Source organism: Gobio gobio (assembly GCF_949357685.1).
Source record: "Gobio gobio genome assembly, chromosome: 6".
NCBI classification, from domain to species: Eukaryota; Metazoa; Chordata; class Actinopteri; order Cypriniformes; family Gobionidae; genus Gobio; species Gobio gobio.
In genome coordinates, this window is record NC_137102.1 from 54,594,474 (window position 1) to 54,620,263 (window position 25,790).

At 37.5% G+C, this 25,790-nt stretch overlaps 2 protein-coding genes across 4 annotated transcripts in view; one reads left to right on the top strand and one right to left on the bottom strand.

Moving 5' to 3' along the window:
* Nucleotides 1-20,687, top strand: eef1da (eukaryotic translation elongation factor 1 delta a (guanine nucleotide exchange protein)). 3 transcript variants are annotated; one of them, XM_079820344.1, is made up of 9 exons: nucleotides 1-80; nucleotides 10,127-10,247; nucleotides 10,573-10,644; nucleotides 15,332-15,397; nucleotides 15,833-15,920; nucleotides 18,458-18,555; nucleotides 18,645-18,842; nucleotides 18,934-19,128; nucleotides 20,557-20,687. In XM_079820344.1, exons 2-9 carry the CDS (start codon nucleotides 10,134-10,136, stop codon nucleotides 20,593-20,595), a joined length of 870 nt encoding a protein of 289 aa, XP_079676470.1. In that variant the 5' UTR covers nucleotides 1-80; nucleotides 10,127-10,133; the 3' UTR covers nucleotides 20,596-20,687. The 3 variants fall into 3 exon arrangements, with proteins under 3 accessions (XP_079676470.1, XP_079676471.1, XP_079676472.1); XM_079820345.1 differs by lacking the exon at nucleotides 10,573-10,644; XM_079820346.1 differs by lacking the exons at nucleotides 10,573-10,644; nucleotides 15,332-15,397.
* The window catches only part of ftr87 (finTRIM family, member 87), a 12,137-nt gene continuing 7,030 nt past the window's right edge, over nucleotides 20,684-25,790 (bottom strand). Inside the window, exons 3-7 of the mRNA XM_079820340.1 lie at nucleotides 25,225-25,458; nucleotides 24,859-25,018; nucleotides 24,680-24,739; nucleotides 24,509-24,562; nucleotides 20,684-21,554 (exon numbers count right to left, since the gene is read on the bottom strand). Of these exons, the coding sequence (XP_079676466.1) occupies nucleotides 21,004-21,554; nucleotides 24,509-24,562; nucleotides 24,680-24,739; nucleotides 24,859-25,018; nucleotides 25,225-25,458 (1,059 nt within the window). The 3' untranslated portion in view covers nucleotides 20,684-21,003. The remainder of the gene's footprint in view (nucleotides 21,555-24,508; nucleotides 24,563-24,679; nucleotides 24,740-24,858; nucleotides 25,019-25,224; nucleotides 25,459-25,790) is intronic.

Sequence of the window (25,790 nt, forward strand, 5' to 3'; positions counted from 1 at the left end):
TCCTCGGTCTCTTTCTGTTATAGGGAGTCCGGTGGAGAAGTTCAACTCGAACCGCTTGTCACTTATCAAACTCTTCGAAAGTAAGTAAAACTTTAGTTTCCACTAACACAATAGTGGTCATTGTATTTAACTTGTATCGTGTTATTGCTGAAGTGTACCGCTGTGCGTGTCGCGCCACGTGGCTGCGTGTGAAACTCATGAGTTTAATCCGCTGCAGAATTTAAAACTCCCCGAACTCGATCCCACAACATGCACAACATACTGTATCTTGGACGTGAATAAAAGCTAATGTTTCATGAGTTCATAAAACTTCCATGGATCATCTGGAGGTGATACTGACAGCACACATGAAGTTGTGTTTTGTGTTTCATATGTTCATAAACAGGGTGGGTCTTATGAAGCATCTGTAACGGATCTGTGTGTGTCATCTAATCCTGACCCACAGGTCTCTGCTGGTTTAAATCTGGGTTAGACGTGTGTTACTCTGGTTTATTTGCTTTTCATGTCCTACACATGTCGTCAGTGACTCCCCTTTTTAATGTAATATTTCACATGGTGACAATAAGTTTCTTCTCATCTCCTTTCTCTTATCTTTTCATCTCAAAGAGTAAGGCACATTTCATAACAATTTATGCATCTGAAATGCAATTAAATATGAATTGCAATAAAAAAATAAAATACGGGTAACATTTTAATGTTTACATTAGTAACCTACATTAATTATGAAATACTAAAACATACTTCTAAAGCATTTATTAATTTGAAAATTTTTAAAACCATTAATGAGATCAAAAGTTGTACCTGAGCTAACATGAACTAACAGTGAACTGTTGTGTTTTATATATTTTTGTAATAGAGATGCATGGTGTGTTTTGAACCCGTATGATGGATTCTCAGAGCAAGGAATAGTTGGTGGTAGTTTTGGAAGTTGGATTTGGTTTGAGTTTGACCAAATTTTGAGCATTATAGGATAGGCATTATAGGTCTGTCATCTTCCTTCCACCCTTAAAAAAACATCAGTGGAATATTCCTGTCTATTTTCCACTTGATTGTTGCCATTTAAACCAAAATACTGTAAATATGTGTATACATTTTAATTTAATAGTTATTGGACTTCTCATGCACTTCTGCCTTTACATCACGTCTCAGGTTAAAGTGCCCCTGTTATGCTATTTTAAAGGCTCCTAAATTTAGATCTCCAACAACAGGTTTACATGCATCAAAGGTCAATTTCCTCACAATATACCAGGGTTTTTCCTGGGTCAAAAATGGTCTTCGGTGGTGGCTGACAGACATGGTCATCCATACACACACACACACACACACACACACGCACGCACAGTAAAAAAGTACCCTACCCACGTTATCTGCAAGCGCAATACTGACAATACATTTTAAATAAATTCAAAGAAAGATTGTAACTTTTGCTTATCTTATTTTGATCCCACATGAAAAAATACTATAGTATATTATAGTAAATATACTACAGTAAATTAACAAAGTGTAGTAAATACTACAATATACTACAATTTACTGTAGTACTTACTATAGTATGGTTCAAAAACACTATAGTATTTACTAGAGTAATTTTACTATAATATACTATAGTAGCTATGGGATACCTTGATGTTTGTTTTTGTTCCTCATTTTTACACTATTGACTGATAATTGTTTTGGTATATAATCATATCAATATTAAAAAGTAGTATTAAAAAATGAACAAATAGCCTCATTTTCTGCCATATACAATTTCATAAAATGATCAGCTAGCTAACAACATCTTTGTTCTGGGTTCACCTCACTCCAGTCTAAACTAAGTGATTTTAGGCTATTTATTTTACTACACATTGTGAACATAAATAAGCTGAAAGACTGTGGATAATTAAAACTAACTCTTACACCCACTCTTGCTAAATTGGGTAAGCACACTTGTGTTCTCATTTCAGATGTTTAGAGTAAATGATTCAACTGATTCGTGAGTTCAGTGTTGGACAGATCAGTTCTAACCAGTCGTTAAAATGATTCGGTTCAAAGGAGTCATTAGGTGGCGAATCGGACATTAGCAGACGCGTTGTGTGTGAATCCCGTCTTTAGAACATCGCGGAAGATTTGTCAACACACAGAAAACACTTCATAACCGGTTAGGATTTCTTTCCCGTTTATTGAAAGTATGCTTTATGTCAGCTGGTCAGAGAAGAGTCAATGTTTTTTGAGCTCATTTCACACCCAGCGGTAATTAAAGGAAAACATCGTCTGATAGCGCCACGTGCAACATGGATTCGGTCTTCCGACCTTTAGATTTTGATTAACGTAATATGTAAAATATATGAAAGCTAAGAATGCTTATTTTGAAGACAGAGAGAGTGCGAGGGAGGAGCTCTGATCATTCTCTCTGACACTCAGTTAACCCAAGCGCAGCATCTATTCTACATCACTCATAAATCACAATAACTAATCAAATAAGGCTTTGGCGGGACAAACATTTGTTTTGGCGGCCGCCAAAAAATTTTCAATGTAGGAAAAACCCTGTATACATTACACATCAACACATATTTCAATGATACTCAAACGACTTGACCAATGATTTGGTCTCTCTAAATCCCTCCTTTCTGAGAGCCTACTCTGATTGGTCAGATGGATCAGTCTGTGGTGATTGGTCTAAGGCCGGCCGACACACTGCAAGCGTGGCGTGAGCGTGGCGTTTCTGTTGCATGTCGGCTGCGTGACGTTTTCTGTCTTTGCACACCAGAAGCGTGTCTGACGCGGCGCTGCTGCTGCTAGGTGACGTAGTGGAACTCTGCAATATTGATGGCCAAATAGGCTACAAAATATTTTATAATCGATATTGTAAATTTTTAAGAATTACAATTATATCTGCATTTATGTCAACCTAGAGACTTTCAAATGTCAAAATGTCATGTATTAATATGCATTCGTGTCAAAATGATATTTTCCTATTCCATTTTGCCTGGAAACGCTTCCAGAGTTGCGGCGGTTCCGCGTGATACTGGCAAACAAAGAAGCTGGCGATCAGCTTTGGCCGCGACTCTGGAAGACTTGGAGTTAAGCTTTTCTTTGAGAAAAGAACAAAGAACGGCTCTGAAGTCATTCTTAAGAAAGGAAGATGTGTTCGGAGTTTTGCCGAACGGATACGGCGAAAGTTTAATCTATCAACCAGCTCCGCTTCACCTTCTTCGTTGATCTGGTTGGTTGTAGCTAGGGATGAAACGATTACCGGTTTCACGATAAACCACGATAAAATTTAGTGACGGTTAGTAATATCGTATAAAATTTTATTATCATTAAAACCGCGTGTGATTATCACGGTTGTGAAAACTCGCGGTAAATCTTGTCCAGTCAGCGTCAGTCTGGCGCACCGCTGTTTTCTGAATGAGGAGAAATGGCAGGAAGCAGTGACAGCACTCGGGGGATTGTTCTGACTTCTAAAAGGACCACATCTGAGGCGTGGTCATATTTTGGCTTTTACAAAAGTCCTGAGGGAAACTTAACCTAAGATGGTCACCTGTCTGCAGAACATGCCAAAAGAAAGTCGCTGTAATAGGGAAAACACTTCAAAACTACGAACGCAAGGCAAGTGGACTTTGACCTCAATACCAAACCTACGTCTGGGAAATAATAACGTGAAGCGAACGAACAAATTCAGACAAGACTAGGGTGACATACATTTAAGGGATAAAAATCAGGGTTTGACATTAACAACCGCCATTTGCGAGTGTAACGTTATTTCGGCTGCACACTAGCCACTCTGGCTGTTGAACTTATAATAGTCTTCTCAAAAGCCATGAGATCGCGTTGCGCATTATAAGCACTTACACGTGCTTCTATTGAGTTTATGAATGCAATATCTCATAATCAGAGGCGTTCAGATTAGCGGAGTTTTGTTCAGAGCGCGCGCCGCTCTCACACGCTGAAATCTGCACTCAAAGCAGAGATAAACGTGTGCTGAACGCAGGAGATTCATTCATCATACAGTGGATGACTGCTTTTGTTCTATTTCAGCAGCGAAAATGGTTTAAAAAAACACAGCAGAACCACAGCGCATCTGAAATGACTGGCATAATGCTGGCGAATTTAGGGACCGTCTGTAAAGTTACACACAACATTGGTAACGTTATACACGTTTCAAACTTCAATAGCATTTGAAGAGAATGACAGTCATAAAAAGACTGTAAAGTGTTCATCTAGGTCTCAGGTATGATGCACACATTTTGATATTTAATAAAATAAACTGTCAAATCATATGGAAATATGGATATGCATTATTTCACTAGGATACTGTTTGGGCTCTAACACAAAATATGCTAGATTTAAATGTGTCTGATAGAACACTGATGAGAATATTGCTTGGGAATATATTTACAGTGATAATATTAGAGATTATATTTACGACAAATTATTATTATTTATGTGTTATGCGTTGCTATTGATGACGGCCATTAAGGAAGGAAATCCCACAGAATCTAGCTTAAAAAAGTGCTTAGAGCTGCTTTAGTTATTTGTTGTTTGTTGAATTTCAAATATAAAACTTGTTGAAATGTTTTAAGTGTGTGCATCTGTTCTTTTTGAACACTTTCATTTCGTTTGAACAAAACCGTGATAATATTGATAACCGTGATAATTTGGGTCACTATAATCGTGATGCTAAATTTCCATACCGTTTCATCCCTAGTTGTAGCGCTATCCTATTGCGTGCAGAGGGAATTTGAAAGACAACCGTTTATCCCGCCCCTCGGATTGAGCCCTGCCAATGGTGAGTTTCCAGATCCAACATCTTGATGTGGGTCTGGCTTGTCAGGCTAACTTTGTGGAGCTAAACGCCCATTACCACTTCTACTGTAATAGCATTTGTAAGGGCTGCATTACACTCTAGTGCTACAGCGCCGTAGCGATCAAATCGTGATATTGCAGGCCCTTACATTAGGTCAAGTGAGATCAAACGACTACCCGACAACAAAGATACTTGTCGACAATTTTTTATTGTCGACAATGTCGACTAATCGTTTCAGCCCTAATAACCAGTTTAAAATGGAGAGGCACTGAAATGTAGACCTTCGTGTTTTTGACCTACAGACCTACGTGAGAATAGTTCGTTATTTCGGTTTGTATGTTAGCAGGGACTTTAATTGTTAGTTAACGAGAGCATGACAAACAGAAAATCCTCTCAGGATCCCTGGAATCAGTGTTACAGTACCTCAGGCACGACATTTGAGCATTTTTGTTGCATAAACACCATCAAATCGATGAGAGCTTTGGATTTTCCAATGTTTCTCTATGGCGCTGACACCTAAAGATGTCCGAGTTCCGGTCCCAGCGCAACTGATACTCAACTGCTATTGGCTCATCTGCGTTCGAGGGGAGGGGCTTACCGATAGGTCAATTATGCAAATATCTTTTTTAGTGATTTAGAACTGTAACCAAGTGGGACTCGTAATACAAACAACTAATTTAGGCTGTTCAGAGTCGATTCTTATGGGAGACACTAACTTTATTTATCGTTCACATTTGACTTTACAACTTTGCAGAACGTTAATGTTCACAGACAGCTATATTACACACTGCATGAAAGGGAATATTTGAAAGACCATAATAGGGGCACTTGAATTATGTCTAGTAAAAGGCATTGGGATTGTGTGCATGTTTCTGTTTTTTTCTTCCTGTGGCTCCAATTACTGCTGGTCAGATGGCATTTATTACTAGAATGATTATAGCTTAAAATTTGTGTTGTAGTCAACATTATGCCAAACAGGTAATTAGGGATGCACTGAAATGAAAATTCTTGGCCGAAACCGAAAAAGAGGAAACCAAGACCGAAAACCGAAACACCGAAAGAAATTATGCCAATTATTAGTACCATTGCATTTATGGCTATGACTGTGTACTAACTTTACTAAAATCAAGGCATTGCAATTGCATAAATTAATATTAAAGTTTCAAAGAATAAATCAATTACAAATTATGCCAATATTTATTTAGCACATTGCAACAATGCACAGTATAAAATAAAATTCAAACTAAAATGTTTAACTTGACCCCATTCATTTGTACATTAAATAATAATGTACAGGCCTACAGAAAGGTTTTAAAATTAAATGTTCTCTCATAAAAACAAAATGCTTTTAGGTCTAGTGCATTTTAAATTTTTCTGACTACTACAAGAAAGTGCATTCAGAAGAGGTGCAATAGGTCTAATAATCAACACTCAAATAACATAGTAAGCAAACATGTAAACTTCACATGAGGCAGTTTTTGCAATAACTTCTAAATCTGATTATAAAATATTTTTTTATCCAATTCGTTGTTGAAATATAATAATTTATACACCGTGTCTGTCATTTTCACGACAGGTTTATTTAAACATATATGAAATAATCAAGATATCATTAACAGGTTAAAGTAGAATATAATGAATATAACGGCTAATATAGGTCATATATTTAGTGAAAGAGTTGATTTACTCTAGTGAATAAAATTCTGTGGACACTGAATGACTGCCTGAGGTAAATGCTAAAGTTAGTTTACAGCAGTTATATTGACGTATTTTCGCCGTTGAAACACTGATTGAGCGATTACACCACATATGATACGTGACAGTAAGTAATGTATCCTCAACACACCTTAGATGTTACTTTGTGTTTATTCGTAAGGAAGAGATGATCGATCGCGCTCACAGATGATCGCGTTCACGCGCGCGCCGCCGCTTGAACTGTGATGTGATCAGTGATGCCACATTAAAGAGCGTCAAAACGGCATTTATCGTTTGAATTTCGTGTTACATGTTGATCAATGTTGGTCGGATTGAAGTGTGTTCTGCTCTTAAAACATGCCCACTGTTAAAGATTGCATTCGGAAACCGTTGGGTTTCACAGTGAAGTATGGTCCTCTTCTCATCGAGAACATGAGCTGCTGCACTGAACCAATAGTATCCAGCTTGTGCATGGAGCAGACGTGGGTGTTTCTCAGATATACTGAAATACGTCCACACCACAGACATGTTGCTTCAGACAAGCACGTGCAGGTCGCGGTTTCTGTTTGCGTCATCACAACATTTCGGCCGTGTTGTTTCGGTGATAGAAGTCTTTCGGCCGGCCGAATATTCGGTGCATCCCTACAGGTAATGTAAAACTTGGATATCAAACCAGAATATATTGAGGCATTTGGTTGTAATTTTGTGCAACTTGTTTCTGTTAATTTTGTTCTGCTCAACTTGCATGGCTTTAAAAAAAGGTTTAAATATTCTTTTAAATGTATTTATCGAAGGGACAACAACCATTTAGCCAATCATCTTTAGCCAGACATCTCATACGAAATTTGAATAGTCAAACTATTCAAATTTTAAATTGTATTTTATTGGTTCCCTTGATAAATCCTTCTGCTGCTCTGCCAGGCTTCTGTATGCGCTTGGTTGTTTCCATCTCTGCCCTCGTTCACTGTGTCTAACATGAGCTTAAACTAATTCTTTAGCATGTACCATTTTTGTTTTTCCTTATATTCTGTAATTGAGCTAGAGGATGGAGAAACAGTGTGGGTCTCGAGCCAAAGAAGACACTAGACACGAACAGACAAGAAATCTGCCGAATTCAAACGACGGAAAGAGAAACCGCACTCGTTCGTCCAGGTCTGAAAATCAGGGTTCTGAAGAAGGTCGTTTCCAACATGATCTGACCTCTCAGGGCGTTAGAGGAGAGAAGGTTTGGTTCAACCGCAACCTATATGAGCAGTCTGATGCCTATCAGAGCTTGAACACTGGGAGCGGGACCCCTCCAGTTTCAAACCCCAAAGACCGAATTCCCCGCACCCTGGTCTTCAGGGCTAAACGGAACGGTGCACAACAATCCCAAGAGAAGGAGAACCAAACCTACACACGTTCTCATGCATCACATCAACAGCAGCGGTCGTCGTCTGAACCCCGGAGGGATCGGCAATTCCCAAAAAGTAGCAGGAAGAGGGTCTTCTCCGAGACAGAGCGCGCCCCTCAGAAAAGGGACAAGTATGGCTAGTTTAGGGGCATGGGACAATTGACTTTTAAGAAACTCTGAGTCTTCTCACTTACTGAACGGTGTGTTTTTGTGAGTTTTACTTGAGTTGTTTGTGGACCGTATAAGAGAATTTTTCTCTTTTCAAAAGCTGGTTTGCGTCACCATTGGCTGCTGGGTGAAAGTTGATCAGTGTGAAACTAATCCGAGGGCTTTAGCACGCAAAGTCTGTCCCATTGTCTGCAGCCCGTGTCAGCAAAAAATAAATGAAAGGAGTTTTAGTGGTTGAAGGGACTTGGACAATCAATCCATATAACCATTCTACAAAATCAATGTGAATGCAAGACCTGGGTGATATAGTTTTCCCGTCATCAGGAAGTTAGCCAGGCATAAAGTGGGTGTTTACAGAATGTACAAGTTTATTGATGATCATCTTCGGTCTTTAATTTTTTCATGCTGAATAACGGATACTGACGACAATAAAAGTGTCCATAAAATGAAATGGGTGAAGCAGAACGAATAACTAATGAAGGGTCTGTTCACAAATGTGGTTTTCCATTGCTGTGCATCTCACAATAGATTTTTCTTACTAATGCAGAAATACTAGCCATCTGATAATACTAATTTATTTGCTTTAAGCAGTGACTGAATTTATGGTAATGTACAGTATAGTGAAAAGTAGGGCGGTGCGATATGCGATATCCTTGTTAAATAATGCGATACGATATTGCTTTAAGTGTGTAAAATCTATTTCTTTCCCCAACTGATATCTTTCACTTAAAGCATAATCGACTGTGTTTACATGAATACTCATCAAGACAGCCATTTTGACATAACTGTGTGTGTATTTGACAGTTTGAGTGTGTAACAAGACACGGAAAAAAAAGAATGGCTTCTGCGCACGTTTTGGTGTGTGTGTGTCAGACAGCGCAAGACTGCATGGAGTTGTTTTTAGCAACTTATTGCGTTTAATAACTCTTTTTAACGTCAAGCAAGTCACATAAGTAACAGTCGTGTGCCCAGTCTATTCTCTGCTATATGTGTCGACTTAGAACGTACACTTTTCACAATGTTGAAGTAGCCTATTAAAATCATTCAGATATTGCGTGCCCTTGCGATATGCATATTGCGATTATGTACGTTTGCAATATTTCGATATATTGAGCAGCTCTAGTGAAAAGATGGTTGTATGAACTTGTTATTGGTTTTATATTATATATTGCTATAAACATTCCTATTTTGTCAGCATATTATATTGTTCATATAACTTTTTTGTGTCGCTTCGACTAGCTATATTTAGCTAGTTATTGTCAGTCATGGCCGCCTTCTTTAAACCAGCAGTTGGATAGTTCTTCATGGTCACTCACTTAAAAAAATAACATTACAAGGCATAATTCACCCTAAAATGAAAATTAAGCTCATTTAACGCCATATGGCCTTCTTTCTTTTATGGACCATAAAAGAAGAATTATTTTTTTAAATGTCCCGCTCGTGCTTGTCAATATAATAGCAGTGAATAGCAACCAGCATGAAGCTTTTTTTTTATTTTTAAAAGAGGCAAAAGTACCACAGAATGATCCCATGCAACGTGCCGTATATTCCAAGTGTTCTGGGGTATATGATAGGGTTTTTGTTGAAAAACTTTTAGGGTGAACTATCTCTTTAATCTTGCTCAACAAGTTTGTTTTTCTTCTCCAGCTTTTGGAGATTGTGACATTTATTTGAGAAAAATACAAATAAAGCATTTCTTATTCAAAAATTGTATTGGCTGCCAAGAATTTCTTGAATGCAAGAAAATCTCTAATAATTCATTGTGTATTCAATTTAAGATCCAAATTCTAGAGACCTAATATAAATTAAATGGTTTCTAAAACCTGCAAATTGTGATAATGTGTAAATACAGGAAAGGAAATGTGGCACATGGTGCTCGGCTTGTTTGGCTTGATTTATATTTGCTCATGTTTTAATGCTTTTGTGATGCACAACAACTACTCATGAATTACTTTAAAAATGCATTGAAGACTTGCATTTGAATTCTGACTGTTTTTGTTACTTTGAGTCTTTCTAGAGTTGTATGCTCTTTGACAAACTGTAATTCTAACTTCCACACCTCATTTTTTTCATGGTCTTAGCTTCACAATGAGTGGACTTCAGGGACTCGCCCAGGAGAACATCTGGTTTGACAAGTCCAGATACGACGAGGCCGAGAGATGCTTCTACGAGGGCTCGAACGGCATACCTCAAACATCTCAGGTACTGCCCCCTAGAGATCTGGATGTCTTAGTAAAGCAGTTTCAACAGCACAGTTTGAGGGTCTAAAACTTCCTCATTTGGGTTGTCATACAAACCGGTATAAGGCTGTAATTGTCCTAATAAATGAGGCTGACAGAATCCTAATGACGAGGCATGAATTCATGTTTACTCAGCTGCTGTATGTCTGCTTTTTCTTTTCGCTCATATGCGCTTCTATAAGCACCTGACCTGTGTGTGTTTGTTTGCTTGCTTGCTTGCATGCTCACTCTCTGCCTCTTGCTGGTTTGTTTGACATGGGCCTTTTTACCCCGCTGTACCCTTCCAGGAGAGAGATTCTAGTGCCATCCTGCAGGACATTGCTAAAGCCCGACAGAATATCCAGCAATCCCTAGCCGGAGTGAGTACTGCCCCCAAAATGAAAGAACTCATAATCTCAACTCTTGGTATTAATCATTTTTTGGAGCATACTGAATTTGTAGTGTAATCTTCTTGTGAACCGCATTTAACTAGAGTGATTACTGATGCTCTGTAACTGTCGTCCTGCATGGGACCACTCTGAAGGGCTGATTTAAGTCTACTTCATGAAACTCTAACCAAGTTGGAGGTGAAATGAACAGGACAGTTTTTCATTCAGCTGCTGATCACCCACAAGACTGGAGCTACAGTACAAACACTCGCCCTCCCAAAATATCCCTGTGCTATTTTAACATGTTTACTGAGCTCCCTCTGTGCCTTTGGCAGGGTAAACAAAATCAGCGATAGATATGGATTAGTAAACTGTACATGCAGATTACTAACTCGTGTACACAATTTATGACCTGTAAAAGGATTTGGAGTTTTGTTTCATATATATATATATATATATATATATATATATATATATATATATATATATATATATATATATATATATATATATATATATATATATATATATATATATATATATATATATATATATATATATATATATATATATATATATAATATATATAATGTATGTATGTATGTTTTTTTTTTGTGTCCAAGGTCATTATTTTCTTATAAACCTATTTAGTTTGAATAAAATGTTTTGTACATTTAAATAATACAAATTATTTTATGTTTTGTTATCTTAAACCCCCCAAAATGTCAGGTGGTGCAACTGTCCGATCAATGAACAGACTAAGAAAACGATTTAAAATGGTGTCTTAATAAAAAATAAAATAAAATAAAAATAATTGAGCATAATTTAAGTTTTGGAACCTCTCATATAAACAAATGTAATGAATATCAGTGGTTTTAAAGCTGTTGAGATAATTGAAGATATTTGCAATAGATAATTAATAGATAATTGAAATTTGCATATTCTCAAATGTCAGGGTGACGCAACTGCAAACATGGCTCTTTTATTATGAATTGGCAAGGTAATAACAGTAAACATGATATTAATACATCATCCAGCCGCTAATTTCAAGAATGGGTAGGTTGGTACCAGTGGCGAAGGCAGAATTGTATTTTTGGTCGGGCCTGGGCAAAAGTGAGCGGGCACTTTCACACTTGTCACTGTCAACATAAACCAAAACTGTAGCTACTACCTGTCCACATACACAACATGAGCATGGGTTACAACAAACGTTAGACACTTTATTTCCATTTTTCGAATATTTTCTTCATTTTTAATTGAAAAAACCCCCCAGCAGTTCCGATCTGATATGTGATGGGAAAAGGAAGTACAGCGAGTTCAGCAAAAGCCAGATTCGAACCTCGGGTCGAATTGCATCAAAACTTCGTGCCACGCACCTTATCCCTACACTATCACGACTGACAGACACTGATGGCGTGTTCCCGGCTCTACAGAATTAACCTGCGCTTGGAATTGGAGAGTCTTACTGTTACTTGCGGCCTGATGGATGGGTTCTCTCCCGCGTTAATGCGAGTTTTTAAAAGTCCTTTTTATAAAATTTTGCATCACTGCTGTTTATCTATCACACAACTGCAAATTATAGGCTAAGTGAATAGGTAAACACACTTCATGAACTCACAGGCGCAAGCCGCATGAGACAGCCTGACACCTAATTGCCTAACACAGCTGTCAATCAAACGAATCAAGCATTATGCAAAAACCATAGACTAAAAAAACAAACAAATTTGATTTATTTTTGTATTTGAGATGTTATAATAATTTTGTAATTACGTTTAAATGATTTAAACAACTGTTATTTAATAAATATTATTATATTTGTATAATAAACTGGGGGGGGGGCTATTCATCATAGTGGGATGGCTACGCCCCTGTTTGGTACACTCAATGTCAGGTGGTACAACTACAGTATACATACAACTATTTGGTTGTACCGCCTGGCATAAGTCAAAAAATGTTTTTAAACGCATTAAATGTTATTTAACAACTGAAACTTGTTTAAACGCATTGTTCATGACTCAAAAATATGCATTACATCAGTTTTGAAAATATTAATTTGTCCATATATGTATGCATGCATAAAAGTATCACATTATGGCCTGGTTTCACAGACAGGGCTTAGATTAAGCCAGGATTCGGCATTAGTTTAATTAGGGGAACATTTTACTGGTGTGCATCTTGAGACAAAACAATGACTGACATTTTGAGATGTTTCAGCACAAACTTTGCTTTCAGTTAAAACAGCTCAAACATGCATTTTAGTCTGGGACTATAAGCCTTGTCTCTGAAACCAGGGGAAAATGTTGATTCTTATCATTTTTAAAACATTTTGGCCCATTGATCAGCCAATATATTGCTAGTCAATGGCAGTGATCTGTATTTTGCATTTAAGTAAACAAATCTTAATTTTGTGGATGGGTTTGCATTAAAACACCTAAAATGCTTTTCACAGAGACATGTTTGCTGGGTGTGAATAAAATGCCTTTACATTTGAGAACTGTTTTTTATTTAAACAGAAGAAGAAAAAAAACTTTTTGCCAACAGAAGTTGCTCCCACAGTCTCTTCTCACTGATTCTGCAGTATTTGACAACTCTGTCAGCAGTTACTTTACAACTCCCGTATCATCCGCTTACTAGACACAAATACATTGACTAAGATTTGATATAATCTTCACGCGATTTTATATAATCTTAGGTGCTGTGCGCACCTAAAAGCACTTAGCTATAGCAAACTGTCCTGTCATGCAAGTGGGTCTAGCTTGATCTCCTTCCCAACATGACATCTTTATTTGTTTATATGTGCCTGTTCATTTTGCAATGCATGTGCTGCGCTCTGTTGTTCTCAGTCTTGTTCATCTGTCATCATTCATATTGTTAAAGGAAGCGGGTTGCTTCACAGTTGCCTGAAGATGTTAGTGTTTGTGGTTTATGCTTTAATGGCATGTTCTCGTCTTGGTCTGACTCAGATTCAAGTGAGCAGACCTCACAAATACACTGCAAACATGTGCTTGCACGCTTTTATCTGCTGCTTGGAAAAACTGGAAAGATTTGTCTGCAACTGTAGTTTTATTAAGAGCTATGCACAGTTGAACAAATGTATTTAAGCAACCTATTTATCTCTTTAAAGGGGTCATGACATGAGAATTCAAATTTGCCTTACTTTTGACATATAAGAGGTCTTTGTACCATTAAAACATCCTGCAATGTTCCTGGCTTAAAACAACCTTCTCATTATAAACAAAGCATTTATTTAATCAAGCTCCAAAAACGGCTTGTTTGGATATTGTGGGATTTGTGACGAATACATTTGCATGTGCCCACCTCTAGAGCAAGACATTGATTAATAGTTATATATCATCGCATCATAGGCCCCACCCACTGACGTTCAGTCGCTTAACGGCTGACATTTGCCTACGCTGGATGTGAGCATTGGGTCAAAAGCAAATAGATCCCATTATAATCACTGATGCGCATTAGCTTCTGACATATTCCACGTTTGAGTCTGTGGACAACAGGACAAATGGAAAAGTGAAAGAAGGTTTGCTTTGACACGTCCAGTGTAAACAGCTCGTTTGTATCTCCATACAGACTTCAGAAGTATCCCAATGTCGGAAACAAGTGGATGGTTTATTTTAATGACATCCCGTGTCGGAGGATATGTTTGTTCAGAGCATTTTATTTTATGCTTCACCATATAATGATAAACTTTTGTTAACAGATGATATCTGACAGCAGCTGCATCATAAACCGCAAGTAAATTATTTCATAAAGCTTTGTCTGTAAATTACTTTTTAGATGTAAATGGTTTTAGATGGATAATGTTTGTTTACTTGCGTACAATAGCGAGTGGGTGTTGATATGGTTTCCTATTCAATGACATTAGCCAATCATAATAATGGCCATTTACTGAGAAGCCTTAAAGGAGCCACCCCTTAAAAAATTATGTTTTTTTTGTGCAAAAATCTTTATTAACATTATAAGTGAACCTCAAGGAACATAATAATAATAAATCCAGGATTAGGCCTTAGTTCAATTAGGATGTTTAAGTAGCTTTTATAAACGTGCCTTAGAAAAAAACATTACTGTGTGCATCTCGAGACAAAACAATGGCACTGACATATTTTAAGATATATTATAACATATTATAATAATAAAAAAATCCATGTCATTTACACCTTTTAAAGTGAAGCAGAAACTGAATGGCAATGAAAACGGTTCATGCACGCATCTTTTTCCGCCACTGAATAAACTCTCACAATTCTGAGAATTTTTTTTCCCTCAGAATTGCATAATATAAACTCGTGATTGTGTGTTTTAAAGTCAGAATTGTGAGATATAAACTGCAATTCAGACAGTTTTTTAAATGATTATTTTTTACCTCAGAATTGGACAGAATTTATATCTAACAATTCTGAGAAAAGACGTTTTTGTTGACTTTATTTCTTGCCATTGCAAGTTTATATCCCTCAATTCTGACTTTATAGCTCGCAATTTCTAGAAAAAAGTCAGAATTGTCAAATAAAAAGTCACAATTATCATTTATATTGTTTTATTCCGTGGCAGAAACAAGCTTCTATACTTCTAAGCTTCTAATGGAGTAAAACTCTGTTTCTGTTGGTTTATCTCTGTCTCTTTTCTGATTTTTTTTTTTGGTTGTGGTGGTTAAATGTGAATCTCTCAGGTGAAGACTGCTCTACAGGGTAGTAAAGGGCACACGCGCTCTCAAAAACCACGGGAGAGGAAGACCGTAAGTGCTCTGGGGCAGTTCAGCTTCACATCTGTGTGAATAGCATGTGAATGTAGCCTGGAGCAGCGTGGATCATACACGCATTACTCTTCAAAAACAGCCTGTTTTCTGTGTGACTGGTGTGTTTTATGGGTTGTTTTTACACATTAAGTGCACAGATGTCACGCATGCCTGTGTTTTCATGCATTAGTTTAAAGTTTTAGCCTTCAGCAAAGTAAATTGCATGCAAATCAAGTGGAAAAAATAAATGTAATTTATCTTGTCATTTTCCTTCTATAAATGCATTCATATGATTTCCTGTGGTTTTTAAATTGAGTTTGACAAACCTTTTGTTGGGCATGCCTGCAGTCGCAGCCCTGCATGGTGTGATTTTTACAGTCAGCTCTTTGAGATGTAATTCACTAACGTTCACTTCTCCTCCATTTTGATTTGTAGAGTCAGAATGCCAGTAAGTCTGAGGATCAGAGTGAGCTGGTCTCTCGTTTGAAGGGTCTAGAACTGGACAACAAGAATCTGCACAGAGGTACATATGAGAGAAGACAGAGATATGGCTGTTCCATTACCTAGTGAGTTGCCGACCTAGAAAGCAATTTTCTAGTTCCTGACCTGAAGGTGGTTGGATGCTGCCTTGCGCCTGTTTCACACATACTCCGTCTGCAGTCCGTATGCGGTGCGTGTTGCAGTGCGTATGCGATGCAGGAGCAGCATGCGCTGTTTGCAGTGCGCAACTGATCCGCAGTTGTAGCTTATACCACAAACAAAGCATTTATTCATTATTTTTATTTCAAATCCAAAAACATGGCTTGTCATCATTGCAATTATCTTTGTATACACTTTCATAGATGTCAAGTTTAAACGCACTACATTTAAACAACATTTTATTAAATTCATTACTTTATATTTATATAGCCTTGTACTTTAGATTTAGCTATAGGCCCTTGATACGTTGTTCACGCAAGTGGCAAAAAATTTAAACATAGGTTATATAGCCTAAAATCACAGACATTTTAAATTAAAACTTACAATAGGCTAGACAAAAACAGCCCATTATTGTCTTTTCTTTTGTTTTCAAATCTTTTTACGATAAATCATGCAAGTCATAAAGAAATTTATTTTTCCACCTCCAAGATAGGACGAGTGCTTTCCATTATGTCTCCTTATTTACCTAGTTGCAGGTAAGGTGTCGTTTTCCTTGCTTTACCCAAGGCAAAAAGCCATATTTTGACTTTGAAACAGAGTAGACTTTACATTATATGCATCTGTGGTGAAATTATTAGATTTTCGCGTCAATACATGTTTATTTTAACGCAAACAATACGCTGTCACTTTAATTCCGCGAGTGCAGCACAGCAAAAATTAGACTCTGTGAACTGCTGCATATGCACCGCCAGGGGCGGACTGAGGCAAAAAAGTGGCCCTGGACTTTCTGGCACAAAGCGGCCCATAACAATCGGTCCACAACACGTCAAGTCACCTTAATTTATATAGCGCTTTTTACAACACAGATTGTCAATGCAGTTTTACAGTGATAATAGGAAATTAATTTTGCTTTTGAAGTAAGGTTTTTCATCTCACCATAAACTCACTAGCTCATTATGCACAGAGCAATTTTAAACACCTCTTACTAACATACAAAAATAGATGCTATTTAGACAGAATTTTTTAATTGAAATTTTTATCATTAACATTAATGAATGACAGGCATACTTCTTTAGGTTATAATTGGTCTTTTCTGGTGCACATGGCAATTAATAATAATTTTTTTAAAATACACATTTTGAAATCTTTTCCATACAGTGAAGTTTAATATCACTAAAGTTACCATTAAAATCAGTCCATATAAAGCAATGCTATGGTCTAAGACTTAGTATGTAGTGCAGAATGTGGACTATTTATGGTGCCTTTCAAGTAGTTATAATATTTGTCCTTTCAGGAGCTCGACATCTGTCATTTTATGGAATAGAGCTCCAATTGTATAAAATTCAATTTTAAAAATTATATTGGTCCAAAAAAACATTTTACTATATATTCACAACAGATATTAGAAATTGTATTCATATTTCTTAATATTGTGTTTTTACTCTATTTTTAATCAAATAAATTCAGCCTTCTCCTTTCAAAAACATTTGTCTTAATTATTAAAAGTCTACTGTGTAAAATAATGCATGTGAACTAACTAGCAAATTATAGCCTATATTTATTTTATTAGGCTTATGACACGTTCCTTCACGGGACATGGGCTACTTTAAAATGAAAGTTGCCAGTTTTACCATGTTTTAGTGGAAATAATATTTTGACTTTTATGAATCATTGACTGCGATATTACTGAAGAAAGCCTGGAAACAGATACACAATCATTCACACTGACGCTGAAAACTGCTACGTTAATGTTTCTTTTTGCATTGTATGTCGAATAACGTAAATGGCATTACAATCTGAGAAATTCGAAAAGGTCAGCAGCAGTAGTTTGCAAATCTGGAAACGAATGTCCATTGTTTAACTTTTTTTAATTCGTAAACAGTCTGGAAATATTGCTGTATTGACTCCTCAAGTTCAGCTGTTTATCTTACCTCGGCTCGCATTCAAGTGCCGCACTGCTCGGTTTCTGTGGACAATAAATCCCGCCTCTTCGATTTGATTGGATATCTCAAACATTGTGACATTGACGACCGATTTCACGCTCCTGGAACACACTGCCAGACTGCATCCGCGTGCAGTGTGAAAGCTCTAACCGGTTAACATGGATATGGAAAAAAAATACGCACTGCAAACGTATGTGTGAAACAGGCCTTAAGGAGCGTACATGGACAACACCGATTTGGAGTGACTTGAAGTCAAGGCACGGTGAATGTTAGTGAAATGCAGTATGTCCATAAATGCAGTTCCCACTAAGACCAACATAAAATAACTAGGATGCATTAGAAAGTAGCTGCCTATGTGGACAGTGATGCAGCACACTAGGGTTTGGAACAGATTGACACAGTTTAGGCTGAATATCCAGTTTGTCTTACTGAGTATATTGTGATCAGTGTGAGATTAATGGAGCTATTGGTTTATCAGTGGTGGATGATCTGAGAGCTACGCTGTCCAAACTGGAGTCCAGAATGGCCTCGCTGGAGAAAGGCCAATCACCAGCTTCAAAGACTGTTACCTTCAAGGTAGAAGTCAATAATGACGAGGCCGCTTTTGTGCATTAACCAAATACAACCATAATTCTTTACATACCATGTATATTATTTTTCTGAAGGCTGCTCCTGTCCAGAAGCCCAAGGTTGAGAAACATAACGGTGCTGACGAAGACGACGACATTGACCTGTTTGGCAGTGATGAGGAAGATGAGGAGGCAGAGCGCATCAAAGCAGAGAGGGTGAAGGAGTACTCCCAGAGGAAAGCCAAAAAGCCAGTCCTCATCGCCAAATCATCCATCCTGCTGGACGTCAAACCTGTACGAGAGCTTCAGCACACACAATCTTTAAAGTATCAAGTATAAATGCTTCCTGATTTCGATTTGATATCATCTTTCTTTCATTGATCAGTGGGACGACGAGACCGATATGTCCAAGCTGGAAGCGTGTGTGCGCTCCATACAGATGGACGGGCTCCTGTGGGGAGCGTCTAAGCTGGTCCCTGTCGGCTACGGCATCAAAAAGCTGCAGATCAACTGTGTGGTAGAAGACGATAAAGTGGGAACAGACATTCTGGAAGAGGAGATCACCAAAAATGAGGACTACGTAAGTGCACTATGTTTATGGTTGAATATCATGAGAAAAAGTTCAGGTCACATTTCACCTTGTTTAAAGAAAATTAAAAATTAAGTGTTTTCTCATCCAATTTCCATTACTGTAATGTGTCCAGGCATTGGTACTTCAGCATTTTTAGATTCTGTTGACTTTAATATAGTAAATGTTTTATATGCTGCAGTAAAATCATTATAATGATGTATATTTTACAAATGTGTATTTATTGCATTACAGTATTTTTTTTATAAAGTAGAGAAAAAAATTAAATTGATTGTCATGAAAAAACAAAAAAATAATTATACAAGTTATATTAAATCAAATTATATAAAAATTATAATGAAAAAATACTTATCGCATTGACAAAAAAATATTATTCTGAAAGCCTTAATTTAATTTATGCAATTTATGATCCTTTTAGTAATTTATTTATGCGTCATTATACAATCAGTATTTTACTGCAATAAGAACATTTAAGTGTGTGTGTATTTAGTTATTGCATAACAGTAATTTTAATAAAATGAATGTAATTAACATAAAAATAACAATATGAAATAATTAAATGTAAATTGGATGACAAAAACATTAGTCTAAAGCATTTATATATATTTTTATTGCAAAATGTTTTTATAGTAATTTTGTGAATTGCAGCGAAATACTGATGATTTTATAATTACGTATAAACAATTTACAAATATGTATATTTATTGCATGACAGATTTTATTAAAAGAGGAAAATTTTACTTGTATAAAAGAACTTGTATAAAATTTAAGAAATGTTTTTTTACATGTTATAAATTGTAGAGAGAGAGAGAGACATTTTTTAATGAGATTCTCTCTTTGATAAGATTTATAACATGTAAAAATATTTCTTAAATTTGACCAAAACTACATTAATTCTTCGTGATGAAAAAATACTTTTATCACATTGACAAGAACCATATTATTCAGAAAGCCTTAATTTATGCATATATATAAGTATTTTACTGCAATAAGAACATTTAAGTGTGTGTGTATAGTTATTGCATTACAGTAATTTTAATAAAAGGAGCGTAATTATGAAAATAACAAATTATAAAAATCATATTAAATTAAATGTATAAATTAGATGCATATTTATCACAATGACAAAAACATGGTCTAAAGTATTTGTATATATATTTATTGCAAAAATAATTTTTATATTAATTTTGTGAATTGCAGCGAAATATTGATGGTTTTATAATTATGTATAAACAATTTACAAATGTGTATATTTATTGCATGACAGATTTGAATAAAATAAGAGGAAAAATTTACTTATATAAAATGTAAGAAATATTTTATAAAAAATTTTTTAAATGACATTCACTCTTTGATAAGTTTTATAACATGTAAAAAATAATTTGACCAAAACTACATTAATTCTTCGTGATGTTGTAGGTCCAGAGTGTCGATATTGCTGCCTTCAACAAGATCTGAGCCTCTCACCACGAAGAACCACCTCACACTGGGTCATGCTGCTTTTATATCACACGGTTACCAATAAACTGTTCAGCCACGTCAAACTGCGTTGACTCGTTACTGGTATGCTCTTTATTCCTGTCCTGGTTTTACACATTTCCATTATATTCATGCTTCATACTTTTTAACTATTATTCTTTATTTAAAGGGTTAGTTCACCCAAAAATGAAAATGGTCAGTATGTTGTGTAACACAAAGGTATATTGAGGTCAGAGTGCGCCTTTTCATAATGGTTGCATGGACAGGCTAGCCTCTACAATACAAGCCACTGGAAGAAAACACAACATGAAGGTGAGTGAACAATGACGTGCTTTTGATTTTGGGGTGAACTGTCCCTTGTTCAAAATGAGAGCACGGAATGCATTACTAAGCTGAGAAGCTGAAAGTTCGACACAGTTTCAAAGTGGATCCCAGTCCAACCCAGAAAGCAGGGTAGAGAGGTTGGGAAAAAGCGGTCTGCTCTCGATGCAGCAAAATCATGGTATCATCTGCCAGAGAAACGCTATAAAACGCAAGAGTTCCAGCGCTGCGGTCAAGATGCACGCCGACTCTGTGTGATGTTGGAGTGTGTATTTCTACACTAAACTTACTGTGCCGGAACAAACAAAGCGAATCGGAGCAATCTAAACTCCACGATTTTGAGTTGCATCCCAGTTTTCGGTCTATAGACCCTCCAGTCCTGGGGAGCGATTTGTAGGAAACTCCAATAGAAACTCCTCCAGCACCTCCCCACTCCACCTCCCAATATCCGCATCCAGACAGACCTTCGGTGCACAAGACTTGAGCCCAGCTGCTGAAGCGCTCGGGGTGATCGGGGTACGTCTGAGGCTCGTGGACGGTCGTGACCTCGGTGTGATCTCCAGAAAGGCGCAGGAAGAAGTTGGCGGTGTTTGGGTCTAATCTCAAATCACAGCTGTCTGAAAGTGGAAAGATTTTTAGCTAATAAGTCTCATCCAGAAATGTACGTTATTGCATGGCTCTCTGAAATTCTGTATTCCGTTTGGTCAGTTGCAACATTCTGAGGTTGCAGTTATGGCCATCTTGCACCTCAATTATCGACTGTATTTACTGTTAAGTTAAACAGAGGGCTTCAGTATTAAAGGAGTAGTTCACTTTAAAATAAAAATGATCCCATGATTTACTCGAGCCATCCTAGGTGTATATGACTTTCTACTTTCTGGCGAACACAATCAGTTATATTAATAAATATCCTGATGTTTCCAAGCTTTATAATGGCAGTGAACAGGGCCAACGAGTTTGAAGCTCAAAAAAGTGCATCCGTCCATCATAAACATACTCCACGCGGCTCTATAAGTACATAATAGTTAAAGATGCCTAATATAGTGTGTGTGTGTGTGTGTACACAATGAAAGGATCACATTAATATACACTCACCTAAAGGATTATTAGGAACACCTGTTCAATTTCTCATTAATGCAATTATCTAATCAACCAATCACATGACAGTTGATTCAATGCATTTAGGGGTGTGGTCCTGGTCAAGACAATCTCCTGAACTCCAAACTGAATGTCAGAATGGGAAAGAAAGGTGATTTAAGCAATTTTGAGCGTGGCATGGTTGTTGGTGCCAGACGGGCCGGTCTGAGTATTTCACAATCTGCTCAGTTACTGGGATATTCACTCACAACCATTTCTAGGGTTTACAAAGAATGGTGTGAAAAGGGAAAAACATCCAATATGCGGCAGTCTGGACAGTTGAAGACTGGAAAAATGTTGCCTGGTCTGATGAGTCTCAATTTCAGATGGTTGAGTCAGAATTTGGCGTAAACAGAATGAGAACATGGATCCATCATGCCTTGTTACCACTGTGCAGGCTGGTGGTGGTGGTGTAATGGTGTGGGGGATGTTTTCTTGGCACACTTTAGGCCCCTTAGTGTCAATTGGGCATCGTTTAAATGCCACGGCCTACCTGAGCATTGTTTCTGACCATGTCCATCATGTACCCATCCTCTGATGGCTACTTCCTGCAGGATAATGCACCATGTCACAAAGCTCGAATCATTTCAAATTGGTTTCTTGAACATGACAATGAGTTCACTGTACTAAAATGGCCCCCACAGTCACCAGATCTCAACCCAATAGATCATCTTTGGGATGTGGTGGAACTGGAGCTTCGTGCCCTGGATGTGCATCCCACAAATCTCCATCAACTGCAAGATGCTATCCTATCAATATGGGCCAACATTTCTAAAGAATGCTTGAAGCACCTTGTTGAATCAATGCCACGTAGAATTAAGGCAGTTCTGAAGGCGAAAGGGCCTTCACAGTATTAGTATGGTGTTCCTAATAATCCTTTAGGTGAGTGTAGAACACTGGTTAAACTGACTGAAACTTTTTTTTGAAAATAGGCTCAACAGTTGAGTTTGTAAGACCGCATGAATTCGCTCCAAGGATCGGCAGCGAACCGCGGTGAAGGCCGCACGCGTTCAGTGTCTCAGCTGGAAGAATGGATTTGATTATAATATTCTTTATCTGACTCCATTTCATTTAGTTGTCGCATTTAGAAGAGAATCCCAACTGATTGTTTTGTCATCTATATTTGGTAGTTAATCATACATTTGATCGTTCCGTTTTAACCCTTTGTTACAATTATAACGTTCCACATTGGAGATAGTTAATAATTACAGATTAATTCAGAAAGGATCAAAATGTAACAATTTATTAACAATCAAGTAAATGTAAAATGTCAATTACATCATAGACATAAATCTCTTCTAAAAGGAAACACAAATACTGGTTATGGTTACACTTAAAATAGTTTCAAATAAATGTAAAACATAAACCCTTAATTATGCTCTGTAGGCCTCTGCCTAGAATGTTACCTGTGAGAGAGAGAGAGAAAGAGAGAGAGAGAGAGAGAGAGAGAGAGAAAGGGAGAGAGCTAAAGAACAGCTCTCTCCAGAGAAAGCCAGAGAAACCAAAGAGAGCGAGCTACAGATGAAATCCTCTTTTATACTCTTCCCTGATGTCACCAAATTCAAATCTGACTCTTGTAAAACTGACCAATCAGACCAACCCGTGAGACATTTGAAAATAACCAATCAGACAAAACTTCCCCCATTTTATCAAAGGTGCGAAAACCTGTTGGCCAGCCGGCCAATCATTCTTTTGTCTTTCTAACTCAACCTGGCCCTTCTGATGGCGTTAAGGGGGAAGGGGTTGAGTCAATTTCAATATCTTGATCACGACGATGGCAGTTAACAGCAAAGCAGAGGATTTTGTTCCATTTCAAATATCTTTGATTATTTTCCACCTTACAAGTTTTACTGTTTTAATTCTCCGGGTCTGGCGGTAGCACTTTTAGCATAGATCATTGAAAATAGGCTAACATCCGTCAACAAAACTCAGGTGACAACCTGCTTGCACAGGGAGCGTTTTCCGTCGGTCTTAGTACACAATGTAACTACAGAAGAGTCAAGTTTTAAATAGGAAAAATATCGAAACTCTTTGGTCCTTTTTTTTTTTGAGCGAGATGCTAACGGTCTAATCAAATTCAATGATCTATGCTAAGCTATGTTAAAAGTGCTACTGCCAGACCCGGAGATCGGCTGAATGGATTCGAAAACGGTAAAACTCAACTGTTTAACTCTAGGGGAGTTGGAAAATGAGCCTATTTTCAAAAATAGTGACGTGTTCATTTAATGCACACCTTCCAGCCAATAACAGAGTTTTCAGACAGACCATGGTATAATCAAATATTACAACTGAAAATGACTTATGTGGAAAGTAGCCGTGTAATAAGCGGGATGATGTTAATTCGGGGTTCTGAACACCTTGTCAGGGTTTATTTTGCGATAACAACCGGCATTATCCCGTACAAATAACCAATGTCTGCTTAATCGGAACTCACATTGTAAGAAATCTCCTCTGGTCCCCGGCTCAGTCAGTTGTAAATGCCTATGGACTGGAAAAGGTCAGAGAGTTGAATGACGTCAGATGCGTTTTAACTTGCACGTATAAACATGGGTGAGTTGATGTGGTTTGATGACTCACTTGCTGGGAGTGATGTGAGTGTCTGTACCTGTTTCAGTGTTCAACGGACAACTCGGGGAGCTTTCAGCTGACTGATCGTGCTCATCGACTGTAAATATAACATTGTGCGCTGTCAACAGCCATTTGTGCATCAGCAGCTGAGGTGTGTCTGCTGTGCAGGACTAGACCTCCATATTCAACAATCTTGTGAATTGTTTTTATACTCACCTAATTCTGAGATCTTTGTCGATTCTCTGTCACAGACCTCGCTGACTTTATCTCTCAGCTCTGTGAGAGCTTTCCTCAAAATCAGCAAAGGAAAGTACGGATGGGCGTCAATGCTGGGCCGACCTCCGGTGTCAGGTGGGGCGCAGAGCATCTTGTAGTTCTGCATGGGTCATGCGTCAGACAGGTAAAGTTAGTGAACAAGCAAACACGCACCTTCATATTCCATGACCCAAATTCCCCTACAACCTATACACAAAGAGAAGGACTTCTTTTCTTTAGCTGTTCCCATATTGTTTTGGGCGGGAGTATCGTAACCTCCAGCACAAACAAACAAATTCAGTTCATATTTCAGACCCAGGACTTCACCTGTAGGAAATGGATATGATCCTCAGTGTTTGCGAGCACCTCTAGCTCGGCCTCTCCTCTCCTGTGTTCAACTATCTGTTGATTCAGTCGTTCTAGAAGCTTCTCCGTCTGGCTGAGAGCGGTTCTCTCCTCGCCTCTGATCAGCTCTTTCACCTCCAAATGCTTCTTTTCGACGGAGCGCAGCAGTCTGATGAAGATCTTTTCGCTGTCCTCCTCAAACGCTTGTGCAGAGCGCTATTGCAATGACAGGAAGGACATTGTTTAACTCACACTGTTCGCCAGTCTAACAGAACGAGTACAATACATTTAACTTAACGAAAATAATCTAAATTTTTCTTCCATAGTATTTTTTTCATTCATATTTTTATAGCATTTCATGGTAAGTTACTAAAACGCCCCCATACCTTTTCCCCCAGAATAACCACTAGATAAAATCAAGATACGTTTTTGTTGTTGCTATGGACTACTTTGACCAGAGTAATGTAGAAGTTTTCGCCGCAAAGCTTACACTGGCCGTTTTCACACCTACCTTGTTTGGTCCGGATTTCCGGACTTTTCAGTTTGGT